Source organism: Pleurodeles waltl, chromosome 4_1 (genome assembly GCF_031143425.1).
Source record: "Pleurodeles waltl isolate 20211129_DDA chromosome 4_1, aPleWal1.hap1.20221129, whole genome shotgun sequence".
Lineage (NCBI taxonomy): Eukaryota > Metazoa > Chordata > Amphibia > Caudata > Salamandridae > Pleurodeles > Pleurodeles waltl.
This window is the reverse complement of record NC_090442.1, coordinates 339,002,464-339,015,747: the sequence shown is the minus strand read 5'-3', so window position 1 is coordinate 339,015,747 and position 13,284 is coordinate 339,002,464. Positions and strand designations below refer to the sequence as shown.

The 13,284-nt window shown below is 46.7% G+C and overlaps 1 protein-coding gene across 1 annotated transcript in view; it reads left to right on the top strand.

Moving 5' to 3' along the window:
- The window catches only part of STRAP (serine/threonine kinase receptor associated protein), a 137,972-nt gene that overhangs the window by 98,150 nt on the left and 26,538 nt on the right, over positions 1 to 13,284 (top strand). Inside the window, exon 8 of the mRNA XM_069228472.1 lies at positions 1,160 to 1,309. Coding sequence (XP_069084573.1) covers positions 1,160 to 1,309 — 150 coding nt within the window. The remainder of the gene's footprint in view (positions 1 to 1,159; positions 1,310 to 13,284) is intronic.

Below are 13,284 nucleotides of genomic sequence, written 5' to 3'. Positions count from 1 at the left end.
GAAATCCAGCAGCCACCGAGCTACCAGTCGCCCGATATTACGTTCACAGCCTAATCCTTCCCTAAATGCTAACTTGTCTTCTGAGTGACCAAGCTGCACTTCAGTGACTCTCCCAGGATCAGCGAACTTAGATGCAACTTCGAGCGTCAAGTCTTAGTCTCTGGTGCTGCACAGCAGAGGCTGGGGGAGATATGAAGATTCTGCCTCCTGATAACCACCTCTTGGGAGGTGTGGCATCTGGCTATCCCAAGATGCACCATTCTGCCCACTTTCAAAATGGCAGAACACCTCGCCGCCCAGCGATTCCCTCGCACAACCTAGAGGTGTGGCTACCAATGGGACTACACACCCCTGAAAAAACAGGTTTGACAACAGGTTTTCCCTCTGTTCACTGGATGCAAGCTAGTCTGCCTAAGCATTGGGGCTGCTCCTCCCCCAAGTGTTCTCCATTTGCTCCTCAAAGGCGACTTCAGGTATAAAGCTAGCTTTTTGTGCCAACACCCTTGTGGCTTGCTACAGGAGAGCGAGGCAACACCTCTCTAGTGCAGGCCCCTGTTGTCTCCTTTCCTGGGAGTCATTAGCACGTCTCACTAGTAGGGTAGAAAGCTGTCTCGGATTCTAGCTCCTTGTGTAACTTAAACATGTTTCAGGGGGAGATTAGACTTTGTTGTTGATTTAAATGGCAAAATTGGGCTTACAGTTCAGGATTTCTCTTCCAGTCTGCAATGACGTAGTGGGAGACTCGTTTTATAGTTGTCACACACAGGGTGGCACTACCAGTGCTGCAGTCCCTGGGGTGACTTGCTAAGTTATAGGTCCTGTGTACTATGTTCTTACAGGTACGTTAGCTTGCCAATTGGGTATAGCCAATGTAACATAAATAAGTTTTGAGGTCAAGGCACTGGTACTGTTCTGTTTAGCAGTCTTTAGTGCACTGAATCAAAAAACTAGCAGCAGCATAAAAAAAAAAAAACTGGGGGTGACCATACAAAAAGAAGAATTTCATAGCACTATGGTTCTTACTAACAGTGGTTGAAAGGAAAAATGATTTCTATACAAAACAATGCGATATTCCGGGTTGGAATAGAAGTCACCTTTTAGCACAGTAGGAAGGTTATAAAAACTAATGATATTGTATTATTGTTTTGTTGTCTTTCAGAATCCTACAAGGGACATTTCGGCCCTGTGCATTGTGTGAGATTTAGTCCTGATGGAGAGTTGTATGCCAGTGGTTCAGAGGATGGCACATTAAGGTTGTGGCAGACTGCAGTTGGAAAAACATATGGCCTCTGGAAGTGTGTACTACCAGGTAGGAATGTTTTATCATTTTCGCTAACATGGTCGGTGAACCTGTTTGTATAATGTGTCTTTACAAACTAGTTTTGTTTGGATGTATGGGTATTGGGATGACTTTTGGAAACGTACAAACAGAAAACGGAGAAACATTTGAACCAATTGCTGCCCATTTGTACGGAGTACATAATCTTGTTTACATTCTATCATGAACTCATATAAACATGAAGGTTGTACAGCATGTTTATACTGTAATGTGTGTGTATATATATATATATGTTCGATGGCATGTGTAGCTGCAGATACACATGCTGTGCACAGTCCGCCATCTGGTGTTGGGCTCGGAGTGTTACAAGTTGTTTTTCTTCGAAGAAGTCTTTTCGAGTCACGAGACCGAGGGACTCCTCCCATTTCGACTCCATTGCGCATGGGCGTCGACTCCATATTAGATTGTTTTTTTTTCCGCCATCGGGTTCGGACGTGTTCCTTTTCGCTCCGTGTTTCGGGTCGGAAAGTTAGTTAGAATCTCGAAAAAAAACGTCAGTATTGTTTGCGTTCGTTATCGGGTTAGTTAGAACAAATCGACACCTAATTCTGAAGAGCTCCGGTGGCCCTTTGGGGTTTTTTCGATCCCCCATTGGGGCCTGGTCGGCCAGGCCACACGTCACTTCAAGGCTGATGGAACGGACCCCATTCCGCTTCTGCCCAAAATGCCATAACAAGTATCCGTATACGGATCAGCATCTGGTCTGTAACTTGTGCTTGTCTCTCGAGCACAAGGAAGATACTTGTGAAGCCTGTCGAGCGTTTCGGTCGAGAAAGACATTAAGAGACCGAAGAGCCAGAAGATTGCAAATGGCGTCGACGCCGACAGGACAAGAGCGTTTCGAGGAGGAAGAAGCTTTCTCCATCCACGAGTCGGACTCGGAAGAGATCGAGGCCGAAGAAACGCCAAAAACCGTGAGTAAGACTCACGAGAAGTCAACAAAAGCCCAGGGGACGCCACCGCCAACAGGCCATGGCTTAACCCGAAAAATAGGTGACCGATCATCGGCACCGATAAAGGGCACGCTTGTGGCGAAGTCATCCGACTCAGGTCGAGATACCGCCACACAGCAACCTCGGACCCGAGACAGCGGCTCCGAAAAAATTCGGCACCGAGACAGCGGCACCGAAGAAGTTCGGCACTGAGACACCACGCCGAAAATAAAAAAAGGTTTCTTCGGAGCCTAAAAAGACATCCGAAAAAATTTTGGTTCCGAAACATCCAGCCTCGGAGCCGAAAACAGGTTCCTACACAGAGGAACAAGGATTAACCTCCCAAATGCAAAAGCATAGATTCGGAGAGGAACTTGAAGCTGTGGAACCAGACTATACACAAAGAAGGCTCCACATTTATGAGGACACAGGGAAGATAACCAGTCTTCCCCCAATTAAAATAAAAAGAAAACTTGCCTTTCAACAAAAGGACAAGCAGCCACAGGCAAAAGTGGCAAGGAAAACAACTCCACCACCATCTCCACCACCATCAATACACGCATCACCAGTAACAACTCCACCACTGATGCACTCCCCAGCTCATACTACGAGTCAGGATGATCCCAATGCATGGGACCTTTACGACGCCCCAGTATCAGACAACAGCCCAGACTCGTACCCTGCAAGACCGTCGCCACCTGAGGACAGTACATCTTACACACAGGTGGTCGCAAGAGCAACTGCTTTTCACAACGTCAACTTGCATTCTGAACCAATTGAGGATGATTTTTTGTTTAACACCCTATCATCCACCCATAGCCAGTACCAAAGCCTACCTATGCTCCCAGGAATGCTAAAACATTCAAAACAGATCTTTCAAGATCCAGTTAAAGGCAGAGCCATAACTCCAAGGGTGGAGAAAAAATACAAGCCACCGCCAACAGATCCCGTTTATATTACAACGCAATTGACACCAGACTCCGTAGTTGTCGGGGCAGCTCGTAAGAGAGCGAACTCATACCTCAGGGGACGCACCACCTCCAGACAAGGAGAGTTGCAAATTTGATGCGGCGGGCAAAAGGGTGGCAGCACAAGCAGCAAACCAATGGCGCATTGCCAATTCACAAGCACTTTTGGCAAGATATGATAGAGCTCATTGGGATGAGATGCAGCATTTCATAGAACACTTACCCAAAGAGTTCCAGAAAAGGGCGCAACAGGTGGTAGAAGAAGGACAAAGTATCTCAAATAATCAGATACAGTCTTCAATGGATGCAGCAGATACGGCTGCAAGGACAGTAAACACTGCAATAACAATAAGAAGGCACGCATGGCTGCGTACTTCAGGGTTCAAGCCGGAAATTCAACAAGCCGTGCTAAATATGCCCTTTAATGAACAGCAGTTGTTTGGGCCGGAAGTCGACCCTGCTATTGAAAAACTCAAGAAAGACACTGATACAGCCAAAGCCATGGGCGCACTCTACTCCCCGCAGAGCAGAGGCACTTTTCGTAAAACACCTTTTAGGGGAGGGTTTCGAGGTCAACCAACAGAAACCACAACATCACAAGCATGGCCCACTTACCAGAGCCAATATCAGCGGGGAGGTTTTCGGGGGCAATATAGAGGAGGACAATTCCAGAAGAATAGGGGAAAGTTCCCAAGCCCCAAAACTCCTCAAAATAAACAGTGACTTACAAGTCACACAACCCCAATCACATAACACCTGTGGGGGGGAGACTAAGCCAATTTTACAAACATTGGGAGGAAATAACAACGGACACTTGGGTCTTAGCAATTATCCAGCATGGTTATTGCATAGAATTTCTCAAATTCCCTCCACACATCCCACCGAAAACACACAGTATGTCAAAACAACATATAGACCTTCTAGGACTAGAAGTTCAAGCATTGTTACAAAAAGAAGCAATAGAATTAGTACCAAATCTACAAATAAACACAGGAGTTTACTCACTGTACTTTCTAATACCCAAAAAGGACGGCAGTCTGAGACCAATACTAGATCTCAGAACACTAAATACCTACATCAAATCAGACCACTTTCACATGGTTACATTACAAGACGTAATCCCACTGCTCAAACAAGACTACATGACAACACTAGACCTAAAGGATGCGTATTTCCATATACCAATACATCCTTCACACAGAAAATACCTAAGGTTCGTATTCCAAGGAATACATTACCAATTCAAAGTGTTGCCATTCGGAATAACAACTGCGCCAAGAGTTTTTACAAAATGCCTGGCGGTAGTAGCTGCACATATCAGAAGGCAGCAAATACATGTGTTCCCGTACTTAGACGACTGGTTAATCAAAACCAACACGCTAAAACAGTGTTCACAGCACACAAAATATGTCATACAAATCCTCCACAAACTAGGTTTCTCGATCAACTACACAAAGTCACACCTTATGCCGTGTCAAACACAGCAATACTTAGGAGCGACAATCAACACAGCAAAAGGGATTGCCACTCCAAGTCCACAAAGGGTTCAAACATTTCACAATGTAATACAGGCCATGTACCCAAAACAAAGGGTACAAGTCAAAATGGTAATGAAACTGCTAGGCATGATGTCTTCATGCATAGCCATTGTCCCAAACGCAAGGTTGCACATGCGGCCCTTACAACATTGCCTAGCATCACAATGGTCACAAGCACAGGGTCAGCTTCTAGATCTGGTGTTGATAGACCGCCAAACATACATCTCGCTTCTATGGTGGAACAGTATAAATTTAAACCAAGGGCGGCCTTTCCAAGACCCAGTGCCACAATACGTCATAACGACAGATGCTTCCATGACCGGGTGGGGAGCACACCTCAATCAACACAGCATCCAAGGACAATGGGACATACATCAAAGACAGTTTCACATAAATCACTTAGAACTGTTAGCGGTATTTCTAGCGCTGAAAGCATTTCAGCCCATAATAACCCCAAAATACATTCTAGTCAAAACAGACAACATGACAACAATGTATTACTTAAACCAACAGGGAGGGACGCACTCAACACAGTTGTGTCTCCTTACACAAAAAATATGGCATTGGGCGATTCACAACCACATTCGCCTAATAGCACAATTTATTCCAGGAATTCAGAACCAGTTAGCGGACACTCTCTCTCGGGATCACCAACAAATCCACGAATGGGAGATTCACCCCCCAAATAATAAAAACTTACTTTCAAATTTGGGGAACACCTCAAATAGATCTATTTGCAACAAAGGAAAACTCAAAATGCCAAAACTTCGCATCCAGGTACCCACAAGACCAATCTCAAGGCAATGCTCTATGGATGAACTGGTCAGGGATATTTGCGTATGCTTTTCCCCCTCTCCCGCTCCTTCCATATCTGGTAAACAGGTTGAGTCAAAACAAACTCAAACTCGTACTAATAGCACCAACATGGGCGAGGCAACCTTGGTACACAACACTACTAGACCTTTCGGTAGTACCTCATGTCAAACTACCCAACAGACCAGATCTGTTAACACAACACAAACAACAGATCAGACATCCAAATCCAGCATCTCTGAATCTAGCAATTTGGCTCCTGAAATCCTAGAATTCGGACACTTAGACCTCACACAAGAATGTATGGAGGTCATAAGACAAGCTAGGAAACCTACCACTAGACACTGCTACGCAAATAAGTGGAAAAGATTTGTTTATTACTGCCAAAATAATCAAATCCAGCCATTACACGCATCTCCAAAAGATATAGTAGGATATTTACTACATTTACAAAAATCAAATCTAGCTTTCTCTTCCATAAAGATACATCTTGCCGCAATATCAGCTTACCTGCAAATTACTCATTCAACTTCATTATTTAGATTACCAGTCATAAAAGCATTTATGGAAGGCCTAAAGAGAATTATACCACCAAGAACGCCACCTGTTACTTCATGGAACCTCAATATTGTCTTAACACGACTCATGGGTCCACCATTTGAACCCATGCATTCTTGTGAAATGCAATACTTAACGTGGAAAGTTGCGTTTTTAATTGCCATCACATCTCTAAGAAGAGTGAGTGAAATTCAAGCTTTTACCATACAAGAACCATTTATTCAAATACACAAAAATAAAATAGTCCTACGAACAAATCAAAATTTTTTACCAAAGGTAATTTCACTGCTCCACTTGAATCAAACGGTAGAATTACCAGTGTTCTTCCCACAGCCAGATTCTATAGCTGAAAGAGCACTACATACATTAGACATCAAAAGAGCGCTAATGTATTACATTGACAGAACAAAACTAATTCGAAAAACAAAACAACTATTTATTGCTTTTCAAAAACCTCATACAGGAAATCCAATTTCAAAACAAGGCATTGCTAGATGGATAGTTAAATGCATTCAAACCTGCTATATTAAGGCAAAGAGAGAGCTGCCTATTACACCAAAGGCACTCTCAACCAGAAAGAAAGGTGCTACCATGGCCTTTCTAGGAAATATTCCAATGAATGAAATATGTAAGGCAGCGACATGGTCTACGCCTCATACATTTACCAAGCACTACTGTGTGGATGTGTTAACTGCACAACAAGCAACAGTAGGTCAAGCTGTACTAAGAACATTATTTCAAACTACTTCAACTCCTACAGGCTGAACCACCGCTTTTGGGGAGATAACTGCTTATTAGTCTATGCACAGCATGTGTATCTGCAGCTACACATGCCATCGAACGGAAAATGTCACTTACCCAGTGTACATCTGTTCGTGGCATTAGTCGCTGCAGATTCGCATGCGCCCACCCGCCTCCCCGGCAGCCTGTAGCCGTTTAGAAGTAGATCTTAAACATTTGTACATTTGTAAATATATTACTTTAAGCTTCATTATGTACATACGTATTCACTCCATTGCATGGGCACTATTACTAGCATACACAACTCCTACCTCACCCTCTGCGGGGAAAACAATCTAATATGGAGTCGACGCCCATGCGCAATGGAGTCGAAATGGGAGGAGTCCCTCGGTCTCGTGACTCAAAAAGACTTCTTCGAAGAAAAACAACTTTTAACACTCCGAGCCCAACACCAGATGGCGGACTGTGCACAGCATGTGAATCTGCAGCGACTAATGCCACGAACAGATGTACACTGGGTAAGTGACATTTTCCATATATATATATATATATATATATATATCTCAGTTGAGAGGAGGTGGGTGTGGGAGGAGAGTGAGTTTGCATGCAGAGTAAGTGTGCGTGCGTGCGTGTGTGTGTGTGTGTGTGTGTGTGTGTGTGTGCGCGCATGCGTGCAATGGCTAGCGGTTATTTCAGTCTTAAACACATCTTTGAAATCAGCCTACTGCAACTATACTGTAGTCTTTTTCATCACTTGCACTAGCCTGGATGGACAGATACCATGTGCTTCTCAATAGTTCCAAACATTTGCTGTGCATCCTGGAGCAGTGCATCTTTGTGGGCATCTAAACCTATGTGCTATGGTATGTGGATGTTGTCATGTGAGGAAAGAGCTCTGACGCATTTAAGTTCCCTTCTCCCTTGCCCCAGTCCTTCTCCCTTGCCCCAGTCCTGTAGGTGGGGGACTCCTGATTAAATGCTAGACTGTGGCCAAGGAAAAGTTGCAGAAGCCCAAACAGTGTTACAGGTCCGCTGAGTGAAGAGCTAAAGTGCATGCCCTAAGCTTACCTACATCGGAGTGGGAGCTGCAAAAGAAACAGCTTCTGGAAAACAAAGTTTTAAGAAGCACAAAATGGATACTCCTGATGGTTAGAGCCTATCACCCAGGATAAACTGCCACATACCCTTTGTAAATCTGTGCACCAGCCTTTTCTAAAACATCAAAAGGTCTCTTCATGTTTTGGCCTAGTGATAGGTCCCCCAAGGCCAGACCGAGTGCATTCCCAGGTGTAGGGCTTGCATGGTGTCCCCTGTTAGGATTTTGGAACATATACAGAGAGTACTAGGCTCTTGGGTGAGCAGATTGCCCTGGTAGCACCCCACTGCTCCCATTAAATTCTACATACCTGAGCATGCTGTTGCCCCGTAGATAGAGCAGAGTGTCGCACTGCTCTGAATTAAAGCTCCCTTGGAGGGCCAGAGCCCAAAAAGCTCTGTGATGACTGCTGCCTCCTAATCCCTGTGCCCATGTCTAGGTGGAGGAGGGAAAATGGTGCGCAGGAGTACCTGCCTGTGCCTGCAGATGAGACTAAGACTGCTCTCCCCAAGCCAGCAGAGGAGACAGTGTCAGTTGGATGTTGAGGCAGGCAGATCGGGCTCACTGAATCCCAGGTGGCCCATTTCCTTTGGTCATCGAAAATAAGTACACTTCCCAAAAGCGCATTTTATTTAAAAATAATAATCCTCCATGACCACCGGAAAGAGCCTGAGAGCAAAAGTGTGTCCCAGAAGCCTCTTGGGCACTTAAGGAAGTTTGCATATTTGGTTCTGTGGTCTCACAGGAAGGGCAGGGGTATCGCCCCTGCCAAAAATAGACTCTGGGGCTGCCAGGAGAGTGGCAGCTCACTACGGGAGACTCCACCCTAAAATTGTGTTCCTTTAACTCTGTTGAAAGAGGAGTGTCCTGGGGTGACTTTCCTGATGTTTTCCAGCACTCCTGCGCTGAAATATTGTCTAAAGGCTCTGGGGGGGGGGGGCAGGGGCTTACTTTACTAGGTATTAGGTACTGTGGTTCTTTTGCAATAAATGTATAAGTATAATAAAAACTCACAGTATTGAGCATTGAATGCCTTATTGACAATAAACGTATTAGTAGAGTATTGGGCAGTGGAAAATTGAAGTGTTTCCAGCCTAAGTGAGTTCTTGTATCAGAAACTTCTTGTGCCATCATATACACGAGTCCTAAAACCATCCTTGTTAGGCTTTTCTCTAAAATCTTGTTAGACTGACCTGGTGACACACGTTGTTGCAAAATCTAGTAACTAAGCCTTTAACATTCTTATATATACAATTCTCGTCTGGTTGTTGAGACATATGTTCACGTTCTCCTGTTCAACCCTTGTCAATCCATGGTCTGCAGTTTTGTTCTCTGGTCAACGTACCGTCCATCCCCCATTGAGACTTCTAGTTGCAGATTCCTTACCTTTTGAGTTTCCGACGGGGTCAGTCTGCATCCGGAGATTTTTCTCGCACAATACCCCTGCACACAGTTAGATGGCGTTGATTGGCCCTGCGTCTGTCATCACGCTTGCCGGATGTGTTGTGGGTCCCATAGAGGCGCCATGCCGATGCATTAACATAATTAATTTTTTTTCCGCGCCAGCTAGTGCTGATCTGAAGCATGCTAGCCCTCACTCATTTTTTGACTGGCCTTTTTTGACTTTGTCAGTTTCTTTTCGAATTGTAGAAATCCTGGTGTGTCGAAGATGTCATCTAGGACGGCTGGGTTCAAGCCCTGCAGATCCTGTCATCGGGCGATGTCAGTGATGAATCTGCACTTGTGTGCCTTTAGTGTTTGGAGTGCTACCATGACCCGAAGTCGTGCTCAGAGTGTCGGTCCATGCATCCGAAGGCTTTGATGGAGCGTGTAGGAAGTTGGCTCTGTATGTGCTATTTCAAAGTAAGGAATAGCATGCACAGAGTCCAAGGGTTCCCCTTAGGGGTAAAATAGTGGTAAAAAGAGATAATACTAATGCTCTATTTTGTGGTAGTGTGGTCGAGCAGTAGGCTTATCCAAGGAGTAGTGTTAAGCATTTGTTGTACATACACATAGGCAATAAATGAGGTACACACACTCAGAGACAAATCCAGCCAATAGGTTTTGTTATAGAAAAATATCTTTTCTTAGTTTATTTTAAGAACCACAGGTTCAAATTTTACATGTAATAGCTCATTTGAAAGGTATTGCAGGTAAGTACTCTAGGAACTTTGAATCATTACTTTAGCATGTATACTTTTTACATAAAACACAATAAGCTGTTTTACAAGTGGACACAGTGCAATTTTCACAGTTCCTGGGGGAGGTAAGTTATTGTTAGTTTTCACAGGTAAGTAAGTCACTTACAGGTTTGAGTTTTTGGTCAAAGGTAGCCCACCGTTGGGGGTTCAGAGCACCCCAAAGTTATCACACCAGCAGCTCAGGGCCGGTCAGGTGCAAAGGTCAAAGAGGTGCCCAAAACACATAGGCTATAATGGAGAGAAGGGGGTGCCCCGGTTCCAGTCTGCCAGCAGGTAAGTACCCGCGTCTTCGGAGGGCAGACCAGGGGGGTTTTGTAGGGCACCGGGGGGGACACAAGTCAGCACAGAAAGTACACCCTCAGCAGCGCGGGGGCGGCCGGGTGCAGTGTGCAAACACGCGTCGGGTTTTCAATGGAAGTCAATGAGAGATCAAGGGATCTCTTCAGCGTCGCAGGCAGGCAAGGGGGGGGCTCCTCTGGGTAGCCACCACCTGGGCAAGGGAGAGGGCCTCCTGGGGGTCACTCCTGCACAGAAGTTCCGTTTCTTTAGAGGCTGGGGGCTGCGGGTGCAGGGTCTTTTCCAGCCGTCGGGAAATGGAGTTCAGACAGTCGCGGTCAGGGGGAGCCTGGGGATTCCCTCTGCAGGCGTCGCTGTGGGGGCTCAGGGGGGACAACTTTGGTTACTCACAGTCGTAGAGTCGCCGGAGGGTCCTCCCTGAGTTGGTTGTTCTCCACCAGTCGAGTCGGGGTCGCCGGGTGCAGTGTTGCAAGTCTCACGCTTCTTGCGGGGAGTTGCAGGGGTCTTTAAATCTGCTCCTTGTAACAAAGTTGCAGTTCTTTTGGAGCAGTGCCGCTGTCCTCGGGAGTTTCTTGTCTTTTTCGAAGCAGGGCAGTCCTCGGAGGATTCAGAGGTCGCTGGTCCCTTGGAAAGCGTCGCTGGAGCAGGGTTCTTTGGAAGGCAGGAGACAGGCCGGTAAGTCTGGGGCCAAGGCAGTTGGTGTCTTCTGGTCTTCCTCTGCAGGGGTCTTTCAGCTCAGCAGTCCTTCTTCTTGTAGTTGCAGGAATCTAATTTCTAGGTTCAGGGAGAGCCCTTAAATACTAAATTTAAGGGCGTGTTTAGGTCTGGGGGGTTAGTAGCCAATGGCTACTAGCCCTGAGGGCGAGTACACCCTCTTTGTGCCTCCTCCCAAGGGGAGGGGGTCACATCCCTAATCCTATTGGGGGAATCCTCCATCTGCAAGATGGAGGATTTCTAAAAGTTAGAGTCACTTCAGCTCAGGACACCTTAGGGGCTGTCCTGACTGGCCAGTGACTCCTCCTTGTTGCTTTCTTTGTTCCCTCCAGCCTTGCCGCCAAAAGTGGGGGCCGTGGCCGGAGGTGGCGGGCAACTCCACTAAGCTGGAGTGCCCTGCTGTGCTGTGACAAAGGGGTGAGCCTTTGAGGCTCACCGCCAGGTGTTACAGCTCCTGCCTGGGGGAGGTGTTAGCATCTCCACCCAGTGCAGGCTTTGTTACTGGCCTCAGAGTGACAAAGGCACTCTCCCCATGGGGCCAGCAACATGTCTCTAGTGTGGCAGGCTGCTGGAACCAGTCAGCCTACACAGATAGTCGGTTAGGTTTCAGGGTGCACCTCTAAGGTGCCCTCTGTGGTGTATTTTACAATAAAATGTACACTGGCATCAGTGTGCATTTATTGTGCTGAGAAGTTTGATACCAAACTTCCCAATTTTCAGTGTAGCCATTATGGTGCTGTGGAGTTCGTGTAAAACAGACTCCCAGACCATATACTCTTATGGCTACCCTGCACTTACAATGTCTAAGGTTTTGCTTAGACACTGTAGGGGCACAGTGCTCATGCACTGGTACCCTCACCTATGGTATAGTGCACCCTGCCTTAGGGCTGTAAGGCCTGCTAGAGGGGTGTCTTACCTATACTGCATAGGCAGTGAGAGGCTGGCATGGCACCCTGAGGGGAGTGCCATGTCGACTTACTCATTTTGTTCTCACTAGCACACACAAGCTGGTAAGCAGTGTGTCTGCTGAGTGAGGGGTCTCCAGGGTGGCATAATACATGCTGCAGCCCTTAGAGACCTTCCCTGGCATCAGGGCCCTTGGTACCAGAGGTACCAGTTACAAGGGACTTATCTGGATGCCGGGGTGTGCCAATGCTGGAATCAAAAGTACAGGTTAGGGAAAGAACACTGGTGCTGGGGCCTGGTTAGCAGGCCTCAGCACACTTTCAATTCAAAACATAGCATCAGCAAAGGCAAAAAGTCAGGGGGTAACCATGCCAAGGAGGCATTTCCTTACAGAGCGGTTCCCAAAGCTGGTAGCAGCCCAACTCTCAACTCCATGTAAGTCGAGGTCCCGGTTGAGAAGAAGGTCCCAGAGTCTCCTTTCATCGTCGTCCCACTCTAAGTCCTCAGGACAATCGATTGAATCGATATACAAGAAGAAGTTGAAGAAAGCAAAACGTTCTTCGACTTCACGCCATCTGGCTGTCAGTGGGATGAGGGAGCATCGTCGTTCTAGGCCTCCATCTGCAAAGCCTGTGTCTGGGCCGTGTCTCCCCTAGTTTCCAGGACCGGACACAACCCCTGGCCAGTTAAGAGTTTTATGAGCCCATGCGCCTCATTTTGGGTGTCTGACACCGCTGGAGTGCATTCTGGCCCCATGGAGTTGGAAGGGGCCCGTCTGGAATCCATGACAGTGGCACCCATGGATCCATGCTTGGATCTGGGATGGCGTTGGTCCTACCTTCCCCACTATACCCCCCCCCCCCCCCCTACCCCCTCCCCCAGCACCACCACCACCTTCAGTTCCTCATTGCAGACTCCAGCACCAGAGCCATAGAGGGCATTGTACAACACTGACTCCAACACCGACAGGAGCCGTGCCTCCTATGTAGAATCCTGAGCCTGTTACTTACGGGCTAGGGTATGGTGAGGAATGGGAGGAGTCCCTGGAACCTTTAGAATCCCAGCTTCAAGACTCTTTGGGACTGGCGTGCAGACTTGGGTGAAGCCAGTTGACTGGACTATTCCTAAGAAACTGGCATGCATTCTCCTTCATACTCTATGGTGCTGCGAAGAGCAGCTGA